Below are 25,016 nucleotides of genomic sequence, written 5' to 3' on the forward strand. Positions count from 1 at the left end.
GAGGAGCCACAAAATGAATGGAGCCTAAATTTCAGAGATCCATTGACAAAATGCATCATCTAATCATGGAAAAGGCAATGATGTAGTTAGTCTATATACAAAAGCCCAACTCTTAGGAATTCACATGTATTGTCCGGCATGTTCCACCTATTGGCTATAGATATGCAATTACTATATTACTTCAAAATAAATCTTAAAGACTTGCAACGCATGACATTTTACACCTAAAAGTAACGGATGACATTGCAAGATATTTTTATTAACCAAACGTCATCTATAAAAACAGTATTTTAGATTCCTTCCCACATTTACATCTATATGTAGAGTTGTATTTGAACCGGACTTCCATATTCTAGCTTCTATGGTTTGATGAAAAGATACTATTTGATTCTCTTTGCAATAACCCTAAAGAATCAACTGAATTGATTTGGAGGGAGAAATATGTAATATTCCAATATATAGCAAATAAAAGACAGGTATTAAGTTTTAAAAGCTCATTTGCCACGTAAACATAAGTATTACCTCTGTTGTGTGTAAATGTGCATAAAACATGATGACAGAAGATGTAACAAAAAAGATTTCCTGACATTCAAGTTAATGCATGAATACACAAAAAGATAAAATAAAAAGGACTAGCTCAATTTACAACTAATCCTGAGCCTGAGTCTAAAACCGGACCAACTAACCACCTTAGGTTACTTTACAATTTCATAATTAATATCTTTGTTTTTTCTTTCAACATAACATACAACATTCAAGTAAAATGGTTACTCTGAGTCACTCCCAGAGTCCAAGAAGCTGAACTCTCTCTGCCCATTAAGTTTGATTAGCAAAGTCCCTCTGTTTTCTTCTTTCCAATCTATGTTTTCTGTTTCCAACAAAGTAACAACCTACAAAAACCATCTCACTCACATCTTAAAACAAATCCCAAATACTATGATTGAAGAAAAAAAGAAATATATGATAATTTCATAACTCATACCGACTGTTTAAGCTTTGACCTCCCTAGTCCGTGACTCCCACATCCTGTGATAACTCTAAACACCCAAACAGCTGTACATCACACAATCAAAAAAAAATGTCATTAGAAAGATTTATAACGATTAAAAAACAATTAGAAAGTGAAGAAACAATAATAGATGATGCTTTTGGTTTGGTTTGGTTTGGTTTGGTTTGCTTACAACGAACATATGCCCCAAATAATAGGTGGAGTTTTAAAAGCTTCATCCCTTGTTTCACATGTTGTCCATGCAGATCAATTGTTATCACATTCTCAAACGTCTTGTTCCTGCATAATATTCCATTCCATTCTATTATTATATTATACCCAACTACTCAATCTATTTACATAAATGTCATCAAACGGATCAAATAGAAATAGGTCCATTTTCTTTCAGTGTCACAAACCTTGAATCAAATATATCATGGCCTGCCCTTTCATCTGCTTGTCGAGCCTTTTCATTACACATCCTTCCCTGCATCAAATTTTATTATTTTGTTATCTGGAATCATAAAGGTTTTGTAGCAATTTTTTAAAATTCCATTTATTTAAACTAAGTTACATGGATTCCATTTAATACCTGATCTGAGAGATATGCTGCGTATTCCCGTTTTCCACTTGCATATGCAGTTGCAGCCTGGACAATACAAAGCTCATCTTAAATAAAACCAGAATAATCAAAACCCTAAAAAGTGATGCCCAAAAAAAAAAAATGCCTTGTGATAGTAGGACTTCATTGAATCCCAATGCTGGCTTGCAGTATTCCTATAGTTATGATAATCATCCCCTTTAGCTATACACCACACAAACACAAGTTAGTTACCAGTTAAAACAATTGGTTTGAATTTTGAACAGATATAACAAAATTTTGGTTACCAAAAACATGCTGCTTTTTGGTTGTGTCATTAGCTTCTGAAGGATAATCAAGCATCTGCCCAAAAGACTCCATCTTTTTTACTACATTCCTCCAGTTCATGCTTCCTGGCTCATGTTTTGAACTCTTTCGTGTATAGAAAAGAGATTCCAACACATCTTGGGTCAGTTCAGAGGATGTTTTTGGGCCAGGTGGGGGACCACTTCCACAATTATTAGCAAGAACATCGAAATAATTCCTAAAAGGAATACACATATGGTTGATTTTAGTTGTTGGATTACTTTTCATGACATCAGTTATGTGTATATTTGGGTAGATTTTATTAACACCAAAATCATCTGATATCACTACAAAAGAAAGTAATATAGATAATCAGTCAGAACCTCTTACCTGCCATTACAGCCAGTATATGATATATTACTGTGAAGATCACTCTTAGATGATGAAGCTAAGTCTGAAGTCCTATTTGTTAACTGTCATAAAGATATCATAGCCACAAGAATATATTAATTTACCATCTACAATTTCTGTCAAAACTCATGGTGATCATGTATCATTTTCACATGATCCATATCTAAAGCCATTAAGTGTTGTCTGGATTAGTTAAAAAGGAACACCAACTAATGATTACCAATGTCTACTAGTTCATATAATACTTTTTACCTCCAACTTCTAAATAACAATGGAGGAACCCGATTACTCCACTATAGATATATGTTCTTCCAATTCATCAATAAAGAAGACAACATGTAGACTTGTAAACCAACTTGCAAATGTACACTAGATAATGATAATTCATTGGCAAATGTATAATTTCAAAAATCTGTTTCAAATATACACGAAGAACATGTTACTTACATTGTAACTTGCTTCTAGAGGAGCCCTATTATCTTTACTTTGTGTGTTTGAGGTGTGAGGTTGACCACTATTGGGAAGTTCAGATGAAGAAGCAGTTAATTCAAGCAGTATGTCCAATGCCTGAAGACAATATAATATTACACAAACATCACCATAAAGAAAACACATATTTATTCAAAAAAAACATTGGTAATTATGTCCAACTAAAGTTTTACATTGTTAATTTTGGTTTCAAATATATACTACAAGATGGATTAATCTAGAGCCAAGATGACCACAAAAACTAATGCAAAAAAGCAAAAATGTGCTTGAAAATGACAAAAATTACCTTTTCAACATCATAAGCAGTCTGACCTGCCAAATAACAAATAGATTCTTCATTAGAGAAATGAGTATATATATTAAACAATCATAAATCAAAGAATAAGCTGCATAAATTATTATAAACAAAAAAATGCTCACAAAGTACGTCCTTGACCAAATCCATGCCCAATTCACAATCATCACTAAGCATCGAGCACAAAAACTGTTCAGCATCTTCATGGCTGGCACCTTCATCAGCAAATCCCTTCCATTTAGAAACCCCTCTTCTCTTCACATAATCCTTCCCCAATACAGTTGACACCATTCCAGTTGCAGCTATCACTTTATTCCCCCTATGTCCCTTACTAACCTTGCCTCCAATCCTATGATTATAACCATCACAATTCGATAAAGCATAGCTTCCACTTGAACTAGAAGTCTCAGTCGAATTTCCAAAACTTTCGGCAGAATCATCGTCCCTATTAGCACTTGAATTCGAAGTTGTTTCAGTTAAATTCTCAATGGTTTCTTCTATGGAGAAGGAAGCAATTCCTTCTGTCAAATCGTTCAAAACCCTAGATTGGTCATCAATCTGACCAGGGGCAGGGTTTTCACATTCAGCCGATTGCTTCGTCTTCGGAACCGGAGGTCTAGGCCTCTTCTTCTTTTTTGAATGCTTCATGCCTCCAAAGTTATTGTTGTATACAGCAATATAAAGTTATAGGAATTATTGTTGTACACAGCAATATACAGTTATAGGAATATGTATACGTTTGTATAGATATTCATATACGGATGAAATACGCGAGATAAGCAAATCGATCGAATGTATGGAAAATAAGAAACATGATTACTGAAACAGGGGAAATCCGCAATTTTGGGAAAAGAAAAGAATAAGACGTAAATCCTTTGGTCCAAGATTAGGGTTTTATTAGGATGAGATCGCGACAACTTAATGATTCCAGATCCCAAAAACCCTAACTTGGATATAAACAAAAACTGAACGAGGCGAAAATGGGGAAAAGGGTTTGGGTAAAAAGAAGAAACTGCTATGAGAATGTGACGACCAACAAAGTTGTGGCGAAGAACGGTTTTGATGGAGTTATGTGATGATCGGATTCGGAAGCCATTGAAGTCAACTTAAAATGCTCCATTCGTTTCATGATAGGTGTGGGGCTTTTCAATATTAAAATACTAAAACTAATCCATTTCGAAATCTTAATTTCCACCATAATTGTTTTTGGCAACTGTCTAAATAATTAACGAATTTTTCGGATATAATTCAACAGGATTACAAATTTTAAAAATGCCATCTAAGTGGTCTAGCCATTGAGGGAAAGACTAAATTTTTGAAAAATGACTAACGGGTAATTAAATATTAAAAATGTTTAAAAACGTCACTCAAGTTTAAGAAGTACAAAAAATATAGTCAATTATTGTCTTTATATTCATTTGTTCAAATCACATCTTTGATCTTTGATCTTATGATAAACCAGTTATTTTAAATCAGTAGATGACATGACATATTTATTGTTTAGTTGGTAAGTTGTCATACATATTCAACATTAAATGATATATCTCACATTAATGAATCAATTTAGAAAACTAATGTGTACCCGTTGTAATACCCGATTCTTATAGGTATTATTATTTGTCTAAAGTTAATTTGCGAAATTCTACCCTACGCTGAGCGTAGGATAGTCCCCTACGTTGAGCATAGGTGGGAAGTTGGATGTGGGGATTTTATGACCTATGCTGAGCGTAGGAAAAGCTACGCCGAACATAGGTGCGATGGACAAAAACCTTAACCCTAAGGGTTGTGAGCCCTATTTAAAGGCTCTAACTCCTTGCGACCCTCTCCATGCTCAACCTCCACCCTCTTAAGCAGTCACCACAAAACCCTAGCCATCTTGTCAGAGTTTTGAGATCTTAGAGTGTTTGGGGAAGCACTTGGGAGCTTCAAGCTTTGTAGATCTGGAATTTGCATCCCATAATCCTCCTCCATAAGGTATAAAGTTTCTATCTTTATGAGTTTTCATGTTGGATCTAGTTACTCTTGAGATTCATATGTTTTTGTCCCCATAACCTTGGTCTATGTGAGAATGAGCTATTCCAAACCATTTGAGTGTCATTCCCAAACGTTTTTGGGATTGTAAAGTCATAAAAATGGGAGCTTGGTCACTCTCATCATCCATGCATGAGTCTGAACTTTATGGACCTAGCGTTTGGTTTTGTGCTCTTTGTAAGCATACAAATAGATAAAGTCAAATAATTTATCCATTAAGACGTCCTTTTACTATAGATTTGAAAGTTTGGGGGGCTGACCTTATATGTTAAGAAATGAAAAGTTGGACATCAGGTGCCTACGCTAAGCGTAACTTTTTATACGCCGAGCGTAGTCACACCCCCAAACCGGAACGGCGGAAACGTTCAGGGGTGGAAGACGTCATTTGTAGTATCACAACAATTGTATCATAGCAATCATAGTAAACACAACCATTACATTGAATACGTATATGAAAAGGGTTTACATCTGTTTAATTTGTTTCCATACATCGAAGTATAAGCAAAATAAAAAGACATGATTCCATATTCTTCATCTTCTCAGAACTCCGGAAGGTACCTGTCTACTGATTTCCTAAGAATACAAGCAGTTTTGAAAGAGTATCAACATAAAGCTGGTGAGTTCATAAGCTATGTTTTGTAGTGAAAACTTGTTGATGTATCTTGTAAAATGTCCGTATGTTTCCAAGAAAATCCAATATTTTCTTTAGTATAAGCCAGTGGCGAAGCTTGAACAATTAACTAGGGGGGGGGGGGCGAAAGTATTATAAATTGAAATTAACGTTCTTAAAAAAACAAATTGTTTTGAACAAATAAACACCAAAAACACCTACAACTCAGCCCGACGACCTTTAATGTCTTTAAATTCATCAATTATAGACTTCGAATCAATGTTTTCAGCAATTTCTCTTTCTATGTAAATCACCAAGTTGTTTGCGAGAAAATCATCTGACATCTTATTGCGAAGACGGTTCTTGAATATTTTCATTGCTGAAAATCCCCTCTCTGTTGTTGCGGTAGAAACTGGAAGTGTCAAGATTAACCGAACCACTCTATCAAGCAAATAGTATGTCTCACGTTTCTGAGTTTCCACAAGACGGTTGCATAGGTCAGCAATAGTTGATACACCACTTAGTCTGGGATTCTTTGTGATATCAATATTAAAAATCTCCAATTGATATCGTAATTGAATCCTCTCTTGCTCCGTAAAATCTTCAGGATAATACTTCTCAACAAGAAGACAAATTTGATCAACGTTAATCACTTTAGAAACTAAAGTAGAACTAAGTCTCAACAACTCCATCGCCCGATCATTGAATCTACTATTCAACTCATGTAACTGTTTGTCCAATGTGGCTGTAAACAAATCCACTCGATAAAAATGTTCAAAAGTAACATGATTGTCTGTTTTTCGAGGCCGGTATCGAGTAGAAGTATATGGAGCATTCATATCTGGCATATTTATTTGATGTTTTTCACAAAAAAACTTTACTTGTGCAAGTAAAGACTCCCATCCTTTGTTTCTAAAATCATTTAGACCCTCCTTTGTTGCTGAAACTAACTCCATGGCATTAAGAATATCTTGGGATTTCTTTTGTAGAGCTTGAGAAAGTATTTCAGTTTTTCCCATTACTTCCTTTATCAGGTGAAGAATAAACACAAACTCAAATGATTTCAGATAACAGTAAGCTGCATCAGCATCTCCGCGTTGAGAATAAGTAGCAGATACGTCATCAATTATTCCTTGGAGAACAACACGAGTACAAGCAAACATGTTAAGCAAACTACAAACGGAACGAAAATGAGAACCCCAACGTGTATCACCAGCTCTTCTTAATGTCCCAACTTGATTCAATCCTTTACCTGATTCGATTTCACCTAGTTCCAATAACTGTTCAATCTCAGTTGTCTTTGCTTTTTGTAACTCATCATGACGCTTACTGGAAGCACAAACTACGTTAATTGTAAAAATTAAGTTTGTGAAAAACTGGTGAACCAGAATAATTTCCCTTGAAGCAGCCACCAAGGCTAGTTGCAATCTGTGAGCAAAGCAGTGAACATAATATGCATAAGGACAATCCTCAAGAACAAGTGCTTGTAATCTGTTCCATTCCCCTCTCATATTACTAGCACCATCATAACCTTGGCCACGGATTTTACTAACATCAAATTGATAGTGTAAAAGTTGTTTCCACATATTTGTTTTCAAGGTTAATGATAAGGTATCCCTAACATGAACCAAATCCAAGAACCTTTCCCGTATGATTCCTTCCACATCAACAAATCTCAAAACTATCGCCATTTGCTCTTTTTTAGACTCATCCCGTACTCATCAACCATCACACAAAAGTATGAATCCCCCACTTCACTACGAATATGCTTTCGAACTTTATTTGCAATAATACTAAGAATTTCTTTTTGAATGTCCGCAGAAGTATACTTTGAATTATAAGGAGCTTTCTCTAATATAACGTTTGCAACTTCATCATTATACGATGCTAGAAGTTTTAGAAGTTGGAGAAAATTACCACGATTTTTGGAATCAAGAGTTTCATCATGTCCTCGTAAAGCACAAGCTTGGAAGGTCAACCAACGAACTATGTCAATTGACACTTTTAAGCGTAAACGGTTCTTCAATATTTGCGCTTCATTTTGCTTCACTATGATATTTTCAATGTGTGCTGCTTGGTTCATCAAGTTTTCAACAAATGCAACAGCATTTCTATGTTGTGAGCAACCAATATGTTTCAAGAACGCACAATTTTTCCTGTCATTAACTTCTTTCCAATTGTCAAATCCTTTAACAGTAAATGCATCGTAACCATGACACACACTTGGTTTATCATTAAATATATAACAAATAAACAATAAGAAGCGTGTGTTGTTGGAGAATATTCTAGCCAATTAGGGAAAATGTTGAACCAAGAATATTTGAATCTACGAGGATGTTTTGTTGAACCTTTAGCTTGATACTCCTTAAGATGTATTTGGAAAGGTCCTAAATTCATATAAGCTCGACTCACTTGTTATCTTAAATTAACCGGATAATCCCACATTTGCTTTCGTTTAGCGGGATCTCTTTCTAGATTCTTCAAATCAACTTCATTAGGATTTTCCTTTTCTTGTGGTTGTGGCTCATTCTCTTGTTGTTTATCCTTTTCTTGCGGTTGTGGCTCATTCTCTTGTTGATTTTCCGTTTCTTGCGGTTGTGGCTCACTTGTTGAAGCTTTGTGACGTTTACTCTCTTCACTTTCATGATTAGTTTCTTTATCATCTGCCTTTCTTTTGTAAAAATAGTCTAAGGTTTTCATCTTTCCCATGATTATATCTATAAAAATCAAAATGAAGGAACAATTGATTCAATCAAAATCAAAATTAGAACAATAATCAATAACTCATTTAACAATTAGCAGTGTGTGAAAACTGAAAAGTAAAACCAAATCAAATTGACAAATTGACAGCCAAATCAAATTGACAAATTGACAACCAAATCAATTTTATAAAAATAGTCTAAGGTTTTCATCCATATTTGTTTTCAGTTAATCAGTTTTGTTTGAAGCATAAAAAAATCAATTTTTTTTTCTATTCCATACTTCCAGCTTGGTGTCCACTGTCTAGAATAAATATACTAGAAGGCAACAGCAGCAACAATGCAAACAGGAGGCAACAGCAGCAACAGTGCAAACAGGAGAAATTGACAAATTGACAGGAGAAATTCTAGAATCCTACTATCCTAATTCCTACACCAAATCAGATAAACCAAATTGACAAATTGATAGGAGAAATTCTAACCCCTAATTTGGAGTTTGGACCGAGAGATTGAGAGAAAAGAGGAGTAACTCGCAAACAGGCAACAGCAGCAACAGTGCAGGCGTGCATCACAACATTCAATCAGAATTCAGAACAAAGAACAAGTGAACTGGAAAAGAAAGAACAAGATTCGGGATTTCATACCTGATTTTTGGTGCGATGGGCGATAGCGAGAGTGAGAGTGTGAGACCAACAGGCCAACAACGACTCAGCGAGCAGCAATTCAGCGACAGCAAGTAGCAACGATTCAACGAAATTGGGGAAGAACCAAAGAACCGAACGTGATTTCTGGAGTCTGATTCGGTCGGACTATGCTTGCTTGGAGTCTGATTCGGGAGGGGCCAAAGCCCAAGTTTGAAGATAACAGGCCTTGTAATTAAATTTTTTGAAGTATATTTCCTATTTCTAGCCCAAAAATCAGGTGGGCCACTGCCCCTCCTGGCCCCATACATACTTCGCCACTGGTAAAAACATGATGTTACCAGTTCCTTCTATGAAAGTTTGTTACGGTATCCTTTGTAGTATAAAACATATCAGTTTGTATGCTTGGTTACTACCAATATGTATAGTATGATGAATTCCGTATGAAAACCTCTGTGTATGGAATGTTCAGTTTGAAAACCATGGCTACCACCAGTTGTATAGTATGTTCTGTTTGAAAACCCTGGCTACCACCAGTATGTATAGTAGTTTTATTATTTAAAATAAAGTCAGTTGTTGTATCCCTGGAATCCTCCAGTGTAATGTATAATAGTTCTATTAATTAAAATAAAGCTAATGAGGAACCCGTAAACAAAGGTTAGTTTATACTTATTGTGAGTCGTATAACCATGCTTGATATGACCTAGTGACCTCTACGACGTTCTTCAGGCGTCGGATGTTATGACATTTGTCACCCCAGGCATGCCTGCCTAACTGTAGCTAGCAGTTCAGGTGTGGGATTGTCAGTCCCGAATAGATCTATTCACAAATCTCACGCTCTCCCTCCAAGAGACTCTGGTTATACTGCGATAGGATTTAATTCAGTACACCTAAGGGTACCGTTTTGAAGTAGAGTCTCACAATTCTGTATAATCTAGTTTACATGTACTTCTGTATTGCTCTCTTGTATTTGAATCCGTTGAATACCGTATAAGGTAATAATTATACTTCAATAATTATTAATCATTGTAATCTTGTAGTAATAAACTAAATCTGTCATAGTTTATATATTTAGCAATGTATAACTCAGTGCATTGAAAACCCCAAAACTATACCTATTATAGTTTTCATGAATATAGAATATCCGGTTCGTATATTGATCTGAAAATTATGCAATCATGATTGTATGTTGAAAGCGCCCCTTATGCTCAACATAGTACAAAAAGGGGGTAAAATATCTAAATAGTTTATAAAAACGTGGAAATCGTTTGTCTGAATCAATTGCATAAGTTTTATACTTGTTAAAACCCTTTTGTATTAGTTTCAGAAAATCATTTGTATTTGGCTTGTATTCCCCCCCTGAAAACATTTAAAAAAAATCATGAAAAGCGTAAGGGTATGAACTCACTGTTAGCTGTGCACAAGCGTCGATTCAACAGACTGAATGAAGACTCTCGAGTTATAGCGTGGCACTTAACGAAATCCTAATAACAATTAAATACATAAATGTATCTGAATTAGCGATTTCGTTAGGTAATGTGTTAGGAAAAACAATTGCTTTCGGTTAAGAGTGTTTCCGGGACTAGATCGAATCGAGGAAAGTGGATTTTCAGACAAATGCACCACTCAAAAAGTGTGTACGGCCGTGAATGAGGTTTACGGCCGTTAACAGAGTTTACGGTCGTGAGCAAGGTTTACGGCCGTGAACTGTCTCTTGAATAGTTTACGACTTTTGAAGACTCGATGAGTTTACGGTCGTAAATTCAAGAACAGGGTTTACGGCCTTTGAAGATATGAAGTGTGTACGACCGTAAACTTAAGAACACAGATGCTGATTTCGACGTGAAACGTGCTCTAGATGCTCCGCAATGACTCCCAATGGTGCTTCTCGATGATTTTACGGAAAAATAAGGGTGTTTTAGGAGTTTACGGTCAAGAGTTTTAGAGGTAGGAGGAGAGAGTTTGCGGCCAAGAAGGTTATAATGAGGGTGGGGGTCTCATATATATAGGGGACTTCGTGATCGGTGGTGGGGGTCCACCCTTTACTGGCCATAAACGGGTGCACGGCCGTAAACTCACTTAGGCCGGAAATTGTTTGATGTTTCGAGATATTCGGGTTTTCGCGCGATTTTGGTTCCGACTCGTATATAAAGCTAGGTGATTTTCTAAACCAAGAAGTTTGACGAAAAATTAATAAAATTCAAATTTCATTAACGGAAATCGCATAACGGAAACGGAAAAAGTTTTGGGTTGTCACATCATCCCCCCGTTAGAGGGAATTTCGTCCCGAAATTCAGACACAGAATACAAATCATGGACTCGAAAATAGATGAGGGTACTTCTGTTTCATTGAATCTTCGCGCTCCCAAGTGAATTCAGGTCCCCGCTTGGCATTCCAGCGAACCTTCACTATCGGGATGCGACTTTGTTTTGTTCGTTTGACTTCCTGGTCCATGATTTCTATGGGTTCTTCCACGAAGTGTAAGCTGCCGTCTAGTTCGATCTCATCGAGAGGTATCACAAGTGTCTCATCGGACAGGCACTTCTTTAGGTTCGACACGTGGAAGACGAGATGTACGTTGCTAAGTTCTCGTGGTAGGCGAAGTTTGTATGCTACAGAACCGATCCTTGTGAGGATATCGAATGGTCCTATGTATCTTGGATTCAGCTTTCCACGCTTTCCGAAGCGTATCATGCCTTTCCAGGGTGAGACCTTCAACAGAACAAAGTCACCAACCTGGAACTCCAAGGGTTTTGGTCTCTTATCGACGTAGCTCTTTTGTCTATCTCTTGAAGCTTTTAATCGTTCCCGGATTTGTACGATCTTTTCAGTAGTCTCTCTGATGATTTATGGGCCTGTGAGAGTACTATCGGGGACTTGACCCTTGACTAGCTGCGTGTCGCCCACCTCAGCCCAGCACAGAGGGGATCTGCACTTACGGCCATACAGGGCTTCAAACGGTGCAGCCTTGATGCTGGTATGATAGCTGTTGTTGTAGGAAAATTCGACCAAGGGTAGATGAGTGTCCCACGACATGCCAAAGTCGATAACGTAAGCTCTCAACATATCTTCCAACGTTTGAATGGTCCTCTCACTCTGCCCATCTGTCTGTGGATGGTAAGCTGTGCTCATATCCAGCTTAGTTCCAAGAGCTTTCGGCAGTGACTGCCAAAATCTCGAGGTAAACCTGCTATCTCGATCGGAGATAATGGACACAGGCACTCCATGCAGACGAACTATCTCTTGAATGTAGATTCGTGTGAGTCTCTCCATTTTGAAGTTTTCCTTGATTGGCAGGAAGTGGGCGGATTTAGTCAGTCGGTCAACAATTACCCAGATGGCGTCGTGCCCATTCGGAGACTTGGGTAATTTTGTGATGAAATCCATTGTAATCCTTTCCCACTTCCACTCAGGTATTTCTGGCTGCTGAAGTAGACCTGAGGGCTTTTGATATTCTACCTTCACCTTGGCGCAAGTCAAGCACTTGCCCACGAAGGTAGCGATTTCTGCTTTCATGTTCGGCCACCAGTAGAGTTGTTTGAGATCCAGATACATCTTATCTGAACCTGGGTGAACGGAGTATCTAGTCTTGTGAGCTTCGTTCATGACAACCTCCCTGTAACCACCGTACTTCGGGGTCCAGATCCGGTTCATGAAATAGTAAATTCCGTCTCCCTTGACCTCTAAGTTCTTTTCCATTCCTCTCAAGGCTTCACCCGACATGTTTTCTGGTTTTAAGGCTTCCAGCTGAGCCTCTCTGATCTGTGCGGTTAATTGGGAATGGATGGTCATGGTCAGTGCCTTCACTCTACGACCTGAATACTCCTTTCGGCTGAGGGCATCCGCTACCACATTGGCCTTGCCGGGATGGTAGCGTATTTCGCACTCGTAATCACTGAGTAGCTCTACCCATCACCTCTGTATCATGTTCAACTCTTTCTGATCGAAGATATGATGTAGGCTCTTATGGTCGGTGAAGACGGTGTACTTGGTTCCGTAGAGATAATGTCTCCAGATCTTTAACGCGAAGACTACTGCTCCCAACTCTAGATCATGAGTTGTGTAATTGACTTCGTGTGTTTTCAGTTGTCTCGAGGCATAGGCAATAACTTTTCCTCGCTGCATGAGCACACAGCCTAGGCCCTAGTTGGATGCATCACAGTAGACAACGAAGTCTTCCGTCCCTTCGGGAAGGGACAGGATAGGTGCACTGCATAGGGCCTGCTTCAAGGTTTGAAACGCAGTGTCTTGCTTTTCTCCCCAACTAAAGGTTACACCTTTCTGTGTCAGGGTGGTTAGGGGCTTAGCGATTTTAGAGAAGTTCTGGATAAACATGCGATAATAGCCAGCGAGACCCAAGAATTGGCGGATTTCTGTGGGCGTCTTCGGTGCTGACCAATTCTCAATCGCTTTGATCTTGGAAGGATCCACGTATATGCCTTCCTCGCTAACCACGTGACTAAGGAAGGTTACCTTTCTGATCCAGAATTCTCACTTTGAAAACTTTGCATAGAGTTTCTCCGCCCTTAGTGTTTCCAACACCTGTCTCAAGTGTTGTCTATGATTTTCCTTGCTCTGAGAGTAGACAAGTATATCATCAATGAACACGATTACAAACTTGTCGAGGAAAGGGCGGCACACCCGATTCATCAGGTCCATGAATACCGCGGGTGCGTTGGTTAGACCAAAGGGCATTACTACAAACTCGTAGTGTCCATAACGAGTTCGGAATGCTGTCTTGGGAACATCATTCTCGTGAACTCGTAACTGATGGTATCCTGATCTTAGGTCTATTTTTGAGAAGTAACTGGCTCCCTGAAGTTGATCGAAGAGGTCGTCGATTCTGGGTAAGGGATAACGGTTCTTGATGGTAAGCTTGTTCAGTTCTCGATAATCTATGCACATTCAGAAGGATCCATCTTTCTTTTTCACGAATAAGATCGGGGCTCCCCAGGGTGAGGAACTCGGTCTTATGAATCCTTTGCTGATCAGCTCATTGAGCTGGCTGGATAACTCTTGCATTTCTGCCGGTGCTAGACGATATGTAGCTCCGGGGATTAAGTCGATACGAAACTCGACTTGGCGCTCGGGAGGGATTCCTGGAAGATCTTCGGGGAAGACATCAGGAAAGTTGCAGACTTCGGGGATGCTCTCGAGGTCTTTAACTTTTTGCGTTTCGTCAACAACATGAGCTAGGAATGCATGGCACTCCTTCTGCATATACTTCTGGGCTTTAATGCAAGAAACGATGCGAAGGTTCGAACTGAGTTTATCACCGTAAATAGTGAGGGCTTCGCCAGAGGGAAGATTGAGACTGATAGCTTTCTCGTAACAAAGAATATCAGCACGATTGGGGCTCAACCAATCCATGCCGATTATGACATCGAAGCTCTTTATGGAAACTGGCATAAGATCGATGGGAAAGGAATGATCGTCTAGGGTAAGGGTACAGCCTATGAATATGTCGTTAGTGCTCTCTTTCTTTCCGTTAGCCATCTCGACGGTAAATGTTTCAGTTAAGGGTTGAAATTTACATTTGAGTAGATGTTTGAATGCATGACTAACAAAACTCCTTTCCGCACCAGAATCGAAAAGAATGCATGCATAAGAGTTGTCAAGGAGGAACGTACCCGTAACAACAGTAGGATCAGCGACTGCTTCCACCTGGCCCATAGCCATTAACCTCCCCATGTTTCCAGTTGCTACTGCCTTGGGACAGTTTCTTTTGAAGTACCCAACCTCTCCACAACCATAGCAGGCTTGACCAGCGCCCGCTCCAGGAGCCTGATTGGTTGGTTGGACTGGTGCCTTGCAGAACCGAGCTGTGTGTCCCTTCTTACCACAGTTGTTGCACAACATCTCCCGGCACTGCCCATGGTGATGGAAGTTGCACTTTAGAAGTGTACCAGCATGTCCATTGGTAGATGCTTGGGTGGTTGGAACAGCAACAGGAGTAGTAGCAACGTGAATTGCCACTGTTTATTGTTTCTTGGAGGGCTCCTACGAAGACTGGCCCTTTCATTTGTTCCAGAACTTTTTCTTCTTCCCACCACTCTCCTTCTGTGGTTCGGGAGCGGCTGTCACCTCATCAAGATCGACCCCGTGATCTATCAGGGTCTGCGCCAGGTACTTGGCGTTGTCGAATGTGGAAGGCTTAGCAGCCAACACGTTTCCTTGAGTTGGGGGCGTCAACCCCTAAATGTACCTCTCAATCTTCTTGCTTTCCGGGGTGACCATTCCCAGACAGAGGAGAGCTAGATCGCAGAATCTAGCTGTGTAGGAAGCAATATCGGAACCCTTCATCTTCAGGGTCCAAAGCTCATGTTCCAACTTCTGCATCTCGCCCCTTGGGTAGTATTCAGCAAGCATGAGTTCCTTCAAGTTATCCCAAACCATGACATTTGCTACCGGTAGGGTTAGGGATTTTACACGACCATTCCACCAGGTGAGTGCTCTGTCAGTGAAGGTGCAGGCGGCGAACTTCACTTTGTTTGCCTCAGAACAAGCGTAGATTTCGAAAATGGATTCGATCTTCTCGAACCATCGGGTTAAGGCAATGACTCCACCATTGCCGTCGAAAGGTTTGGGTTTTGCGTTCATGAAGTCCTTATAGGAACACTCCTTCTGGTGTCCCTGTCCTCCACCAAGATTTTGGGGGTATGGTCTACCTCCTGATCCACCAGAGCTGCCCTGATTGATTTGTGCCATTGTTGCAGTCACGGCGGCGGTAACTGTTGCCTGGAACATGGCAGGATCGAATTGTGGAGGTGGTGGCATTGGGTCAGTTGGGGTATCGTTGTTTCTTCTGACGGGTCTTCTTCTGGGAGGCATCTTGTTCTAAAAGAATGAAGAAAAGAGGATGGTAAGTCCTCTAGAATTTTAGAACTATGAGATATAACACAAAGATATATCTTAGCCTGATAGATAAAGTGTTCTACTAAGCGATAAATAAGAAAGAGTTACTAATGAAAGTAAATTATCGCCAAGATGAAATGTGCAGCAACACTTGGAATGAATCTCTATACTGTATTCGACTCTAGCTAAAATACTCCTATAGTATTTTAAGTTGTATGTTTTGTTCTATCGATACCTGATGTATGTATACTGGGTAAGTTTTAGGCTTGTTGCAACACCACAGTCATTCCAACGCACATGTTGGTCATGTCTCGAATAAATATAGTTGATCAGGCTATATTGATCCTAGACATGATTACATAACTGCCCAGGTTTAACCGCAGTGTCCAACATCCAAATACTTTTGTTTTGTTCTACTTATGACTCTAGTTCTGGTATGTATGCATACTTTTATACTTCTTATAAAATACTTATATTTTAAAAGTATACTTTTAGTTCAGAACGCTTCAGCCCCTTAGTGTTTATAGTTGTATACCATGTAAAGTTCGGTATACTTAGTTCACTATAAACAAGAGCTCTGATACCAATCTGTCATACCCCCAAACCGGAACGGCGGAAACGTTCGGGGGTGGAAGACGTCACGTGTAGTATCACAACAATTGTATCATAGAAATCATAGTAAACACAACCATTACATTGAATACGTATATGAAAAGGGTTTACATATGTTTAATTTGTTTCCATACATCGAAGTATAAGCAAAATAAAAAGACATGACTCCATACTCTTCATCTTCTCAGAACTCCGGAAGGTACCTGTCTACCGATTTCCTGGGAATACAAGCAGTTTTGAAAGAGTATCAACATAAAGCTGGTGAGTTCATAAGCTATGTTTTGTAGTGAAAACTTGTTGATGTATCTTGTAAAATGTTCGTATGTTTCAAAGAAAATCTAATATTTTCTTTAGTAAAAACATGATGTTACCAGTTCCTTCTATGAAAGTTTGTTACGGTATCCTTTGTAGTATAAAACATATCAGTTTGTATGCTTAATTACTACCAATATGTATAGTATGATGAATTCCGTATGAAAACCTCTGTGTATGGAATGTTCAGTTTGAAAACCCTAGCTACCACCAGTATGTATAGTATGTTCTGTTTGAAAACCCTAGCTACCACCAGTATGTATAGTATGTTCTGTTTGAAAACTCTGGCTACCACCAGTATGTATAGTAGTTTTATTATTTAAAATAAAACCAGTTGTTGTATCCCTGGAATCCTCCAGTGTAATGTATAATAGTTCTATTAATTAAAATAAAGTTAATGAGGAATGAAATCTCGTAAACAAATGTTAGTTTATACTTATTGTGAGTCGTATAACCATGCTTGATATGACCTAGTGACATCTACGACGTTCTTCAGGCGTCGGATGTTATGACATTTGTCACCCCAGGCATGCCTGCCTAACTGTAGCTAGCAGTTCAAGTGTGGGATTGTCAGTCCCGAATAGATCTATTCACAAATCTCACGCTCTCCCTCCAGGAGACTCTGGTTATACTGCGATAGGATTTAATTCAATACACCTAAGGGTACCGTTTTGAAGTAGAGTCTCACAATTCTGTATAATCTAGTTTACATGTACTTCTGTATTGCTCTCTTGTATTTGAATCTGTTGAATACCGTATAAGGTAATAATTATACTTAAATAATTATTAATCGTTGTACTCTTGTAGTAATAAACTAAATCTGTCATAGTTTATATATTTAGCAATGTATAACTCAGTGCATTGAAAACCCCAAACTATACCTATTATAGTTTGCATGAATATAGAATATCCGGTTCGTATATTGATCTGAAAACTATGCAATCATGATTGTATGTTGAAAGCGCCCCTTGTGCTCAACATAGTACAAAAATGGGGCAAAATATCTAAATATTTTATAAAAACATGGAAATCGTTTGTCTGAATCAATTGCATAAGTTTTATACTTGTTAAAAACCCTTTTGTATTAGTTTTACAAAATCATTTGTGTTTGGCTTGTATTCCCCCTGAAAACGTTTAATGAAAAGCGTAGGGGTATGAACTCACTGTTAGCTGTGCACAAGTGTCGATTCAACAGACTGAATGAAGACTCTCGAGTTGTAGCGTGACACTTAACGAAATCCTAATAACAATTAAATACATAAATGTATCTGAATTAGCGATTTCAATGTGTTAGGAAAAACACTTGCTTTCGGTTAAGAATGTTACCGGGACTAGATCGAATCGAGGAAAGTGGATTTTCAGACAAATGCACCACTCAAAAAGTGTGTACGACCGTGAACAGAGTTTACGGCCGTGAGCAGGGTTTACGGCCGTGAACTGTCTCTTGAAGGGTTTACGGCTTTTGAAGACTCGATGAGTTTACGGTCGTAAACTCAAGAATAGGGTTTACGGCCTTTGAAGATATGAAGTGTGTACGACCGTATACTCAAGAACACATATGCTGATTTCGACGTGAAACGTGCTCTAGATGCTCCGAAATGACTCCCAATGGTGCTTCTCGATGATTTTCCGGAAAAATAAGGGTGTTTTAGGAGTTTACGGTCAAGAGTTTTAGAGGTAGGAGGAGAGAGTTTGCGGCCAAGAAGGTCAGAATGAGGGTGGGGGTCTCATATATATAGGGGTCTTCGTGGTCGGTGGTGGGGGTTCACCCTTTGCTGGACGTAAACGGGTGTACGGCCGTAAACGAGTTTACGACCGTAAACTCACTTAGGCCGAAAATTGTTTGATTTTTCGAGATTATATAAAGCTAGGTGATTTTCTAAACCAAGAAAGTTTGACGGAAAATTAATAAAATTCAAATTTCATTAACGGAAATCACATAACGGAAACGGAAAAAGTTTCGGGTTGTCACATTGTAGTTACCTGTTTTGTCGCCTTGAGCTCAAAGCAGCATGTTACACTAAGCGTATGTCAACTGGAGGTTGACGGTTGACGTTTGACTTTAGGACAGTTAGTGGATGTTGGGCTGTAGTTTAAGAATTTGGTCCCTAATTGTTGTATAGGTGACTTGTAGTACCAGTCTTGGATTTGTGAGAGTTGTGTTGTTGTCTGCTAGACTACGACGTGAGTTTTTTCACTATACTTTGTGCTGCAGTATGTGTCCTTGTATGTAGGATTTTGCTATGTTGTAGTGATATATATTAGACTGGTAGATCTATTATGATTACCTGTACTTGCTTGTTATTATTTTATGCATATGTCGACATAGTGTGGTTGGGTTGAGGCGATGTTACTATGTGCTATAGGCTAAACATACCCGGGAGCGGTCCAGCTATATGGTGCAGGCTCGGGAGCGGTCCAGCTTTATGGTGTAGGCTCAGGGGGCGGTCCACCCTTGTGTTGTAAGGCCGATATGCATGCATTGTATATGTATTGTTGTGTGAGGTATTTTGGGGGAACTCACTAAGCTTTGACTTACGATTGTGAATTTAAATGTTTTCAGATACTTCATAGGATCGGAGCAAGACGAAGGTGTGATCGTACACATCCTCCTGCTGTTTTATGTTTGAGAGATGATTTAACTACTATGATTTTCATGGTGTTGTTTTGTAAACAATGATTGATTATTTTATGGTTTTCCGAAAATGTCTTTTGAAAAATGAAAAAAATTATCATGGATTTTGGGATGTTACACTCGTGAACGACTTCTTCATCTTTCATCGCTTCTTCCTATAAATGGGTGATCTCCGACTCAAACCTTTGTGGTTGTTGGTACCCTTCTCGAATTTTGACATATCCACGAAGACTAATCTTGCTAGAAAGTTTAGGGTTTGTCCTAACTCTTTGGAAAATATATGAAAAATTTATCATCTCCTTCTCTTAAATGGTTGCTTTGTTATGTAATTATTTTTTGAATATGAGGGATTCAAAGAAGATAAATGTGATTTATGAGAATAAATTGATGAATATGAAAAACCAATAAACATGAATAAGAAAGATAAAGAGAACTAAAGATATCAATATTTGAAAATGAATTCAATATGTAAAAGGTGAAGACAAATAAGAGGCATCTATGAGCTTTAAAAAGGAATTGGATAAAATAAGTAGGAAATAGGATAAAACCCTAACTTGAAAATCTGAGTAAGAGTTCACATGAAAATGAAAGAAATTGATAACATGAACATAACCAAGTGCCTAGGTCATGACGAAGACGAACAAAAATGGAATTAACCCAAATGGTTTTCAAGATCTAAAAATAAAAACAAAACATATGGATTTAATATCTTATTTTCATATGAAGAAGAAGCACTCAAACAAATGATACAAATGATATTTGACGTATTTCTTGTGCCTCAATTTATAGATCGAATAACCATTTGATTTATAGATTAGGCAACATTTTAATTTGCTTGACGTGGTCGATATTCAAACCCCCAAAAGCTTCAAATCACAAAACTTACATTTCAATTTGTTTGAAACGTTTCGGATTCAAACCTTAAAAAAGCTTCAAACCACAAAAGATTCAAACAAGTCAAAAGCTTCAATCTTTCAATTTGCTTGATGTCAGCCAGATGTGTATTCGAGTTGTGCTTCATGGTGGTGAAAAGTGATGATTGGCGGTGGTGATGGTTTCAAATAATAAAATAATTGTAACAACAATAATAATAAAATAATTAATGTTAGAACAATAGGGAGAATATATTAAAGAAAAAAACCAAGTTGATGAAGGGGATCGGAAATTGCCTATGCGACATGTCACGTAACCTGCTAATCTGATGAAACCAAATCCGATTGATAAATGGTGAGGGGTTTGGATTCTAAAGTTTAAATTAACACGATTTGATGTTAAGCAATCAAATGGTGACAAAAACCTATACTTTCCTAGCCAATTTTGTCAATAATCCTTTCGAAAATAGATGAGTATTTTAAAAAATTTCAAAAATTAGATTATATTCCTACATCTCCCAAAATATGTGATTATCATTTATCCCACATTTTTTTATCTATGTTTTTAAACCCTAAATTATAAACAGCGAGATTTGTTTTTTCCTTTTCTTTTAGTTTGCATCTCTGCAAACAGGTCACTAATGCTCATGTATCCATTTAGCCCGACCCGGAGCAAAAAAGCCCAGTCTTTTTTTCAATTTTATTTTATTATTAATTACACAAAAAAATAAAAAAAATAAAAACATCGGCTATTTACAAATATGAAAAACTTACAAACGTATTGAATGATATAGCCCCTTAAATTCTATATCAACATTAGCACATAGCATCCTAAAACATATTGGAAACATGTCAAGATCAATGTTAATTTTAAAAAATACTTAACTATGATTAAAACAATAGTATATTTTGGATGTAAAAAATCAAAGATATACCCAAATTAACTTTTTATATATCTCAAGTTTTTCAACAACATTTCAATAGAAGTTAATTTCAAATCCTTTTATTAAAAAACTACTCATCACCCCATTCGGATCAAGAAATCGACAAAGAGCCAAAAATGCAATTGGTGAATTGGAACCTCAATATGTTATTCTCCCAAACCACAAATCACCTCAGAGGGACAATTTTAATTATCTTATGTGTCCTTTCTTTATAAGAACCTTATAAAGAAATCGGCCAAGATATGGGGAGCGGGGGTTTCCCAAAAAGCTTTGGCGTGTGCTCTTTTTAGCAAAATCGTCCAAGATATAGAAGTTGACTTCGACATGACTGTCAGACAGAAATCAATCTTTGTGTGTCTGCGGGCGCCTCATGCTCAGGATTTTCTGCTAACTATCCCTATTGATGGTCTTGGCCAGCATATGTCTCATGTGGAGTACCGAACTATCCTTCGTTACCGCCTCATGATTCCCATATTCCCAATTGACGAGATATGTCCAGTTTGTCGCAAGGCATGTTTGGATACCTTTGGGGAACACGCGGTTCATTGTAGAGAGCTCTCTGGTTTCAAGTATAAACATGATGTGGTTCGGGATGTTCTCTTTGATGCTTGTCGGCGTGCTGGTATTTCTGTGAAGAAAGAAGCGCTAGTGAACTTTTTGACGGACCCGCAGGATGGCAGGTCCACACTTAGACCGGCTGACATTTTGGTCTTTGGATGGATACGAGGAAAGCATGCGTGCGTGGATCTTACTGGGGTCTCTCCTCTCGTTGGTTTGGGAAGCGGGAGTTTCACAGCTGGACATGCCGCTTTGAAAGCCGTTGCGTGCAAAGTGGTAAAACACGAGAATGCATGTATAGAAAATCAACATGTGTTTGTTCTTTTTGCATTCGATACATTTGGTTTTCTCGCACCAGAGGCGATGGAGCTACTTAATAGAGTCCAACGGGTCATGCATTATAATGTCATATCTCCTAGATCCACAAATGTTGTTTTCAAAAGAATTGGTTTTGCCATCCAGAAAGGGCTAGCGGGGCAGCTTGTTGCCCGTTTGCCTTCAATCGATATGTATTGAGGGGGTGTTTGGCTTAGCTTTTTAGGGGGCAAAAGTCATTTTTGGAAAAGTTACAAAAAATCAGGTTTTCCTGACTTTTCCAAAAAGTTCATTTTTACTTGTATCCAAATCCAGAAGCAGCTTTTAAAATGCATTTGCCAAACATCTTTTACCTTCTATCTTTTCTTAAAAGGACTTTTGGCCTCTAAAAAGCTAAGTCAAACACCCCCTGAACTATAATTATCACATAGTATATGAAGTAAAATTTTTTCAGAACCTTATATAAACTAAGATTAGGTTAACAGGAGACCTTAAAAATGCAGGCTAGCAGCTACAAACAACACCTTGCTCCCTTATTCCTAAATACAATTAATTCTACTTAGAAGATAAAAAGATTAAGGAGGTTTCAGGGGTTAAGGTTTAGTGTCCATCGCCTTAATCGGTTCTTCATACACACTATTTTTAAGAAACAACATCTGGTGATTAGCGTAGCTAGGGTCAGGATCAAGAACCTCATCTGTTGTTAGTAACTTGGCAGTGCATAGTGATGCAATAAACTGTTCATGATCAATCGGCTTTTTAAATCTCGATTCATCATCATGCGCATCACACTGCATTTTCCTCCTCTGTACCTCATCTTTCACTTTCTACGACAAGGAGATAAGCAAAATTATGAAGGTTAATTAATACAACTATGAAGGTAATGGATGTAGGAAGAAGATCAGAAAATCATACAATGATATTATGATACGGATGTGAATCATACATACTAAGCAAAGCCAACCTGCATTAATGTAGAATCGAATTTCGGAAGTCCAATTTGGCCGACGGTTAACGATCCAAAGAAGTTTCCGAGCAAGGCGGCATCGGGAACCGCCAGTCCATGCACTAATCCGGCAACTAATCCTCCCAGAAAACTATCGCCGGCTCCGGTTGGATCAACCTGAACAGTCGTGAATGGAGATATTTGCAGTTCTATGTCTTTACAATACACCGTACACCCATCTTTACCACTCGTCACCACAACACAGCATGATTTCCGAGCTTCTTCTATATCCACATACGGTGCTTCCTCCGCCGAAGCTTTTAAGAATCCAATTCGAGGAAGTAAGTGAGAAAAACCAGTTTCGTTTAGGTTCATTAGCTTAACAGTTCCGTCGATTTCGAAATCTCTAATTAGGGCTTGTATATCGACGAGAACAACATCGCAGATATCAAACATTTTTTCTAGGGTTTCAGGAGATATCTCCCCTGCGATTCCAACTGCCATACCGAAATTGAAATTCGCTTTATCCGGTAAATCCGATGGAGAAATAGGGTTGCATGATTGGACCCGTTTAAGAACCCGATCCTCGCGCCGGATTTCCGATGGATCGGATGTAAAATAAGCGTGGAAGACGGCGGTTTTCCCCGATGGTGATACAATTGGGGTATGATTGAGATTGACGCTATATGCAAAATCAGAACCCACTTTTGATACGTAATCGGAGGTGATGTCGAGCCCGTCAAGGACGGCGGAGATGAAGGAGACAGCACCGCCTAGGGTCTCGGCGAGTACTACCTCGTCTTTGATGAGGACGTCGTGGCAGTAGTTACCGACGATCAGACCGCGGGGTTCTCGATTTCCTCCCATATTGAGATGGGTCTTGGAGGAATTGATGGGTACTGCGATGTCGGTGTATTGCTTGTTTTTGGAAGATCATGCGTGCATGTTAATGGAGGTTTAATTGAAGCTTGCAGAAGTGGATTTGGATCGAGTGGCGAAGACAGCAAGGAGAGGACGCGCGGCAAGAAAGAATCTTTTGTCTATGGGCAGGAAGAGAGGGAGGTGGAAGGCAATGGTGGTGAGGTGGTGGGGGTTTCAATGGTGGTTCTTTGAATTGCATAGAAGTTCGGGTATACGAAATTTGCTTCTTCCTTCCTTTGTCCTTTTTGAAATTTTATAATTTCAGTTTTTCAATATTTTGTCACGTCGGGCAAAAATTCAAAATCGAAGCTTGTGAGATTTGACTAGAGTTCATCTTATTTTAAAGGATTTTAAATCTCAAATAATCGGCCATTATATCATTTCGATGGTGGTTATTATAAGTGTTTCATTACTTCTAAAAACGGAATTATTTAGGCCGGAGGGAGTGGTGCCGCACTCCCTCATGAAACCGCAGTGACACGTAAGCGTCACCTCCCTATTACCACAAAAATATGGTTTCATACCACACCCAAGGACTGGTGCCACACTTGGATATTTTTTTTTAATAAATAAAAGGGACCAATCAAAAGGAGGTAAGAAAAAGGAACCAATCACATTGTTTGAAGGAGTGCTCCCTTGGAATGTCGCACTGCACCCTCTACCGCACCCAGGCGACGGTGTTTGTGCTTATGTGGCAAGGGAGTGCGGCCTTAGCCGCACCCACTCCCTCTAGCCTTATATCTATGTGGTAGGACACATTGACAGGTTTGATATAAGCCGTCTAAAAGGTGCAATTTTTTTTTTGAGCTTAGGATTTTGTGGATGAGTTTATTTCTTGTTTTGACAAGCTTGGCTCCATGGAGGATTGAGATGAATTTTTGATGCGTCTGTTTGTACATGCTATAGCCTAAATGCAAACTATAAACTCAAAACCTATTAAAGAATCATCAATAGTTCAAATTCTTATATTTGGATCTATTGTTCGATCACATTCT

The 25,016-nt window shown here is 38.6% G+C and overlaps 3 protein-coding genes across 3 annotated transcripts; all 3 read right to left on the bottom strand.

The window, feature by feature from the left end:
* Positions 1-566: 566 nt before the first annotated feature.
* Positions 567-4,185, bottom strand: LOC145137340 (smr (Small MutS Related) domain-containing protein). The gene is made up of 11 exons (XM_079071486.1): positions 3,195-4,185; positions 3,061-3,086; positions 2,733-2,852; positions 2,265-2,347; positions 1,877-2,112; positions 1,717-1,793; positions 1,581-1,637; positions 1,408-1,475; positions 1,182-1,288; positions 983-1,053; positions 567-890 (listed from the first exon to the last, which is right to left on the bottom strand). Exons 1-11 carry the CDS (start codon positions 3,715-3,717, stop codon positions 768-770), a joined length of 1,491 nt encoding a protein of 496 aa, XP_078927612.1. The 5' UTR covers positions 3,718-4,185; the 3' UTR covers positions 567-767.
* A 1,691-nt stretch (positions 4,186-5,876) lies between these two features.
* Positions 5,877-7,296, bottom strand: LOC145139099 (uncharacterized). Its single transcript, XM_079073043.1, has 2 exons — positions 5,949-7,296; positions 5,877-5,884 (listed from the first exon to the last, which is right to left on the bottom strand). Exons 1-2 carry the CDS (start codon positions 7,294-7,296, stop codon positions 5,877-5,879), a joined length of 1,356 nt encoding a protein of 451 aa, XP_078929169.1.
* A 15,293-nt stretch (positions 7,297-22,589) lies between these two features.
* Positions 22,590-24,300, bottom strand: MIK (pfkB-like carbohydrate kinase family protein). The gene is made up of 2 exons (XM_079072008.1): positions 23,119-24,300; positions 22,590-22,981 (listed from the first exon to the last, which is right to left on the bottom strand). The coding sequence occupies exons 1-2, from the start codon at positions 23,965-23,967 to the stop codon at positions 22,748-22,750; spliced, it is 1,083 nt and encodes a 360-aa protein (XP_078928134.1). The 5' UTR covers positions 23,968-24,300; the 3' UTR covers positions 22,590-22,747.
* Between the last annotated feature and the right edge of the window lie 716 nt (positions 24,301-25,016).

Source organism: Lactuca virosa, chromosome 9 (genome assembly GCF_052849685.1).
Source record: "Lactuca virosa cultivar CGN04683 chromosome 9, Lactuca_virosa_CGN04683_v6, whole genome shotgun sequence".
Lineage (NCBI taxonomy): Eukaryota > Viridiplantae > Streptophyta > Magnoliopsida > Asterales > Asteraceae > Lactuca > Lactuca virosa.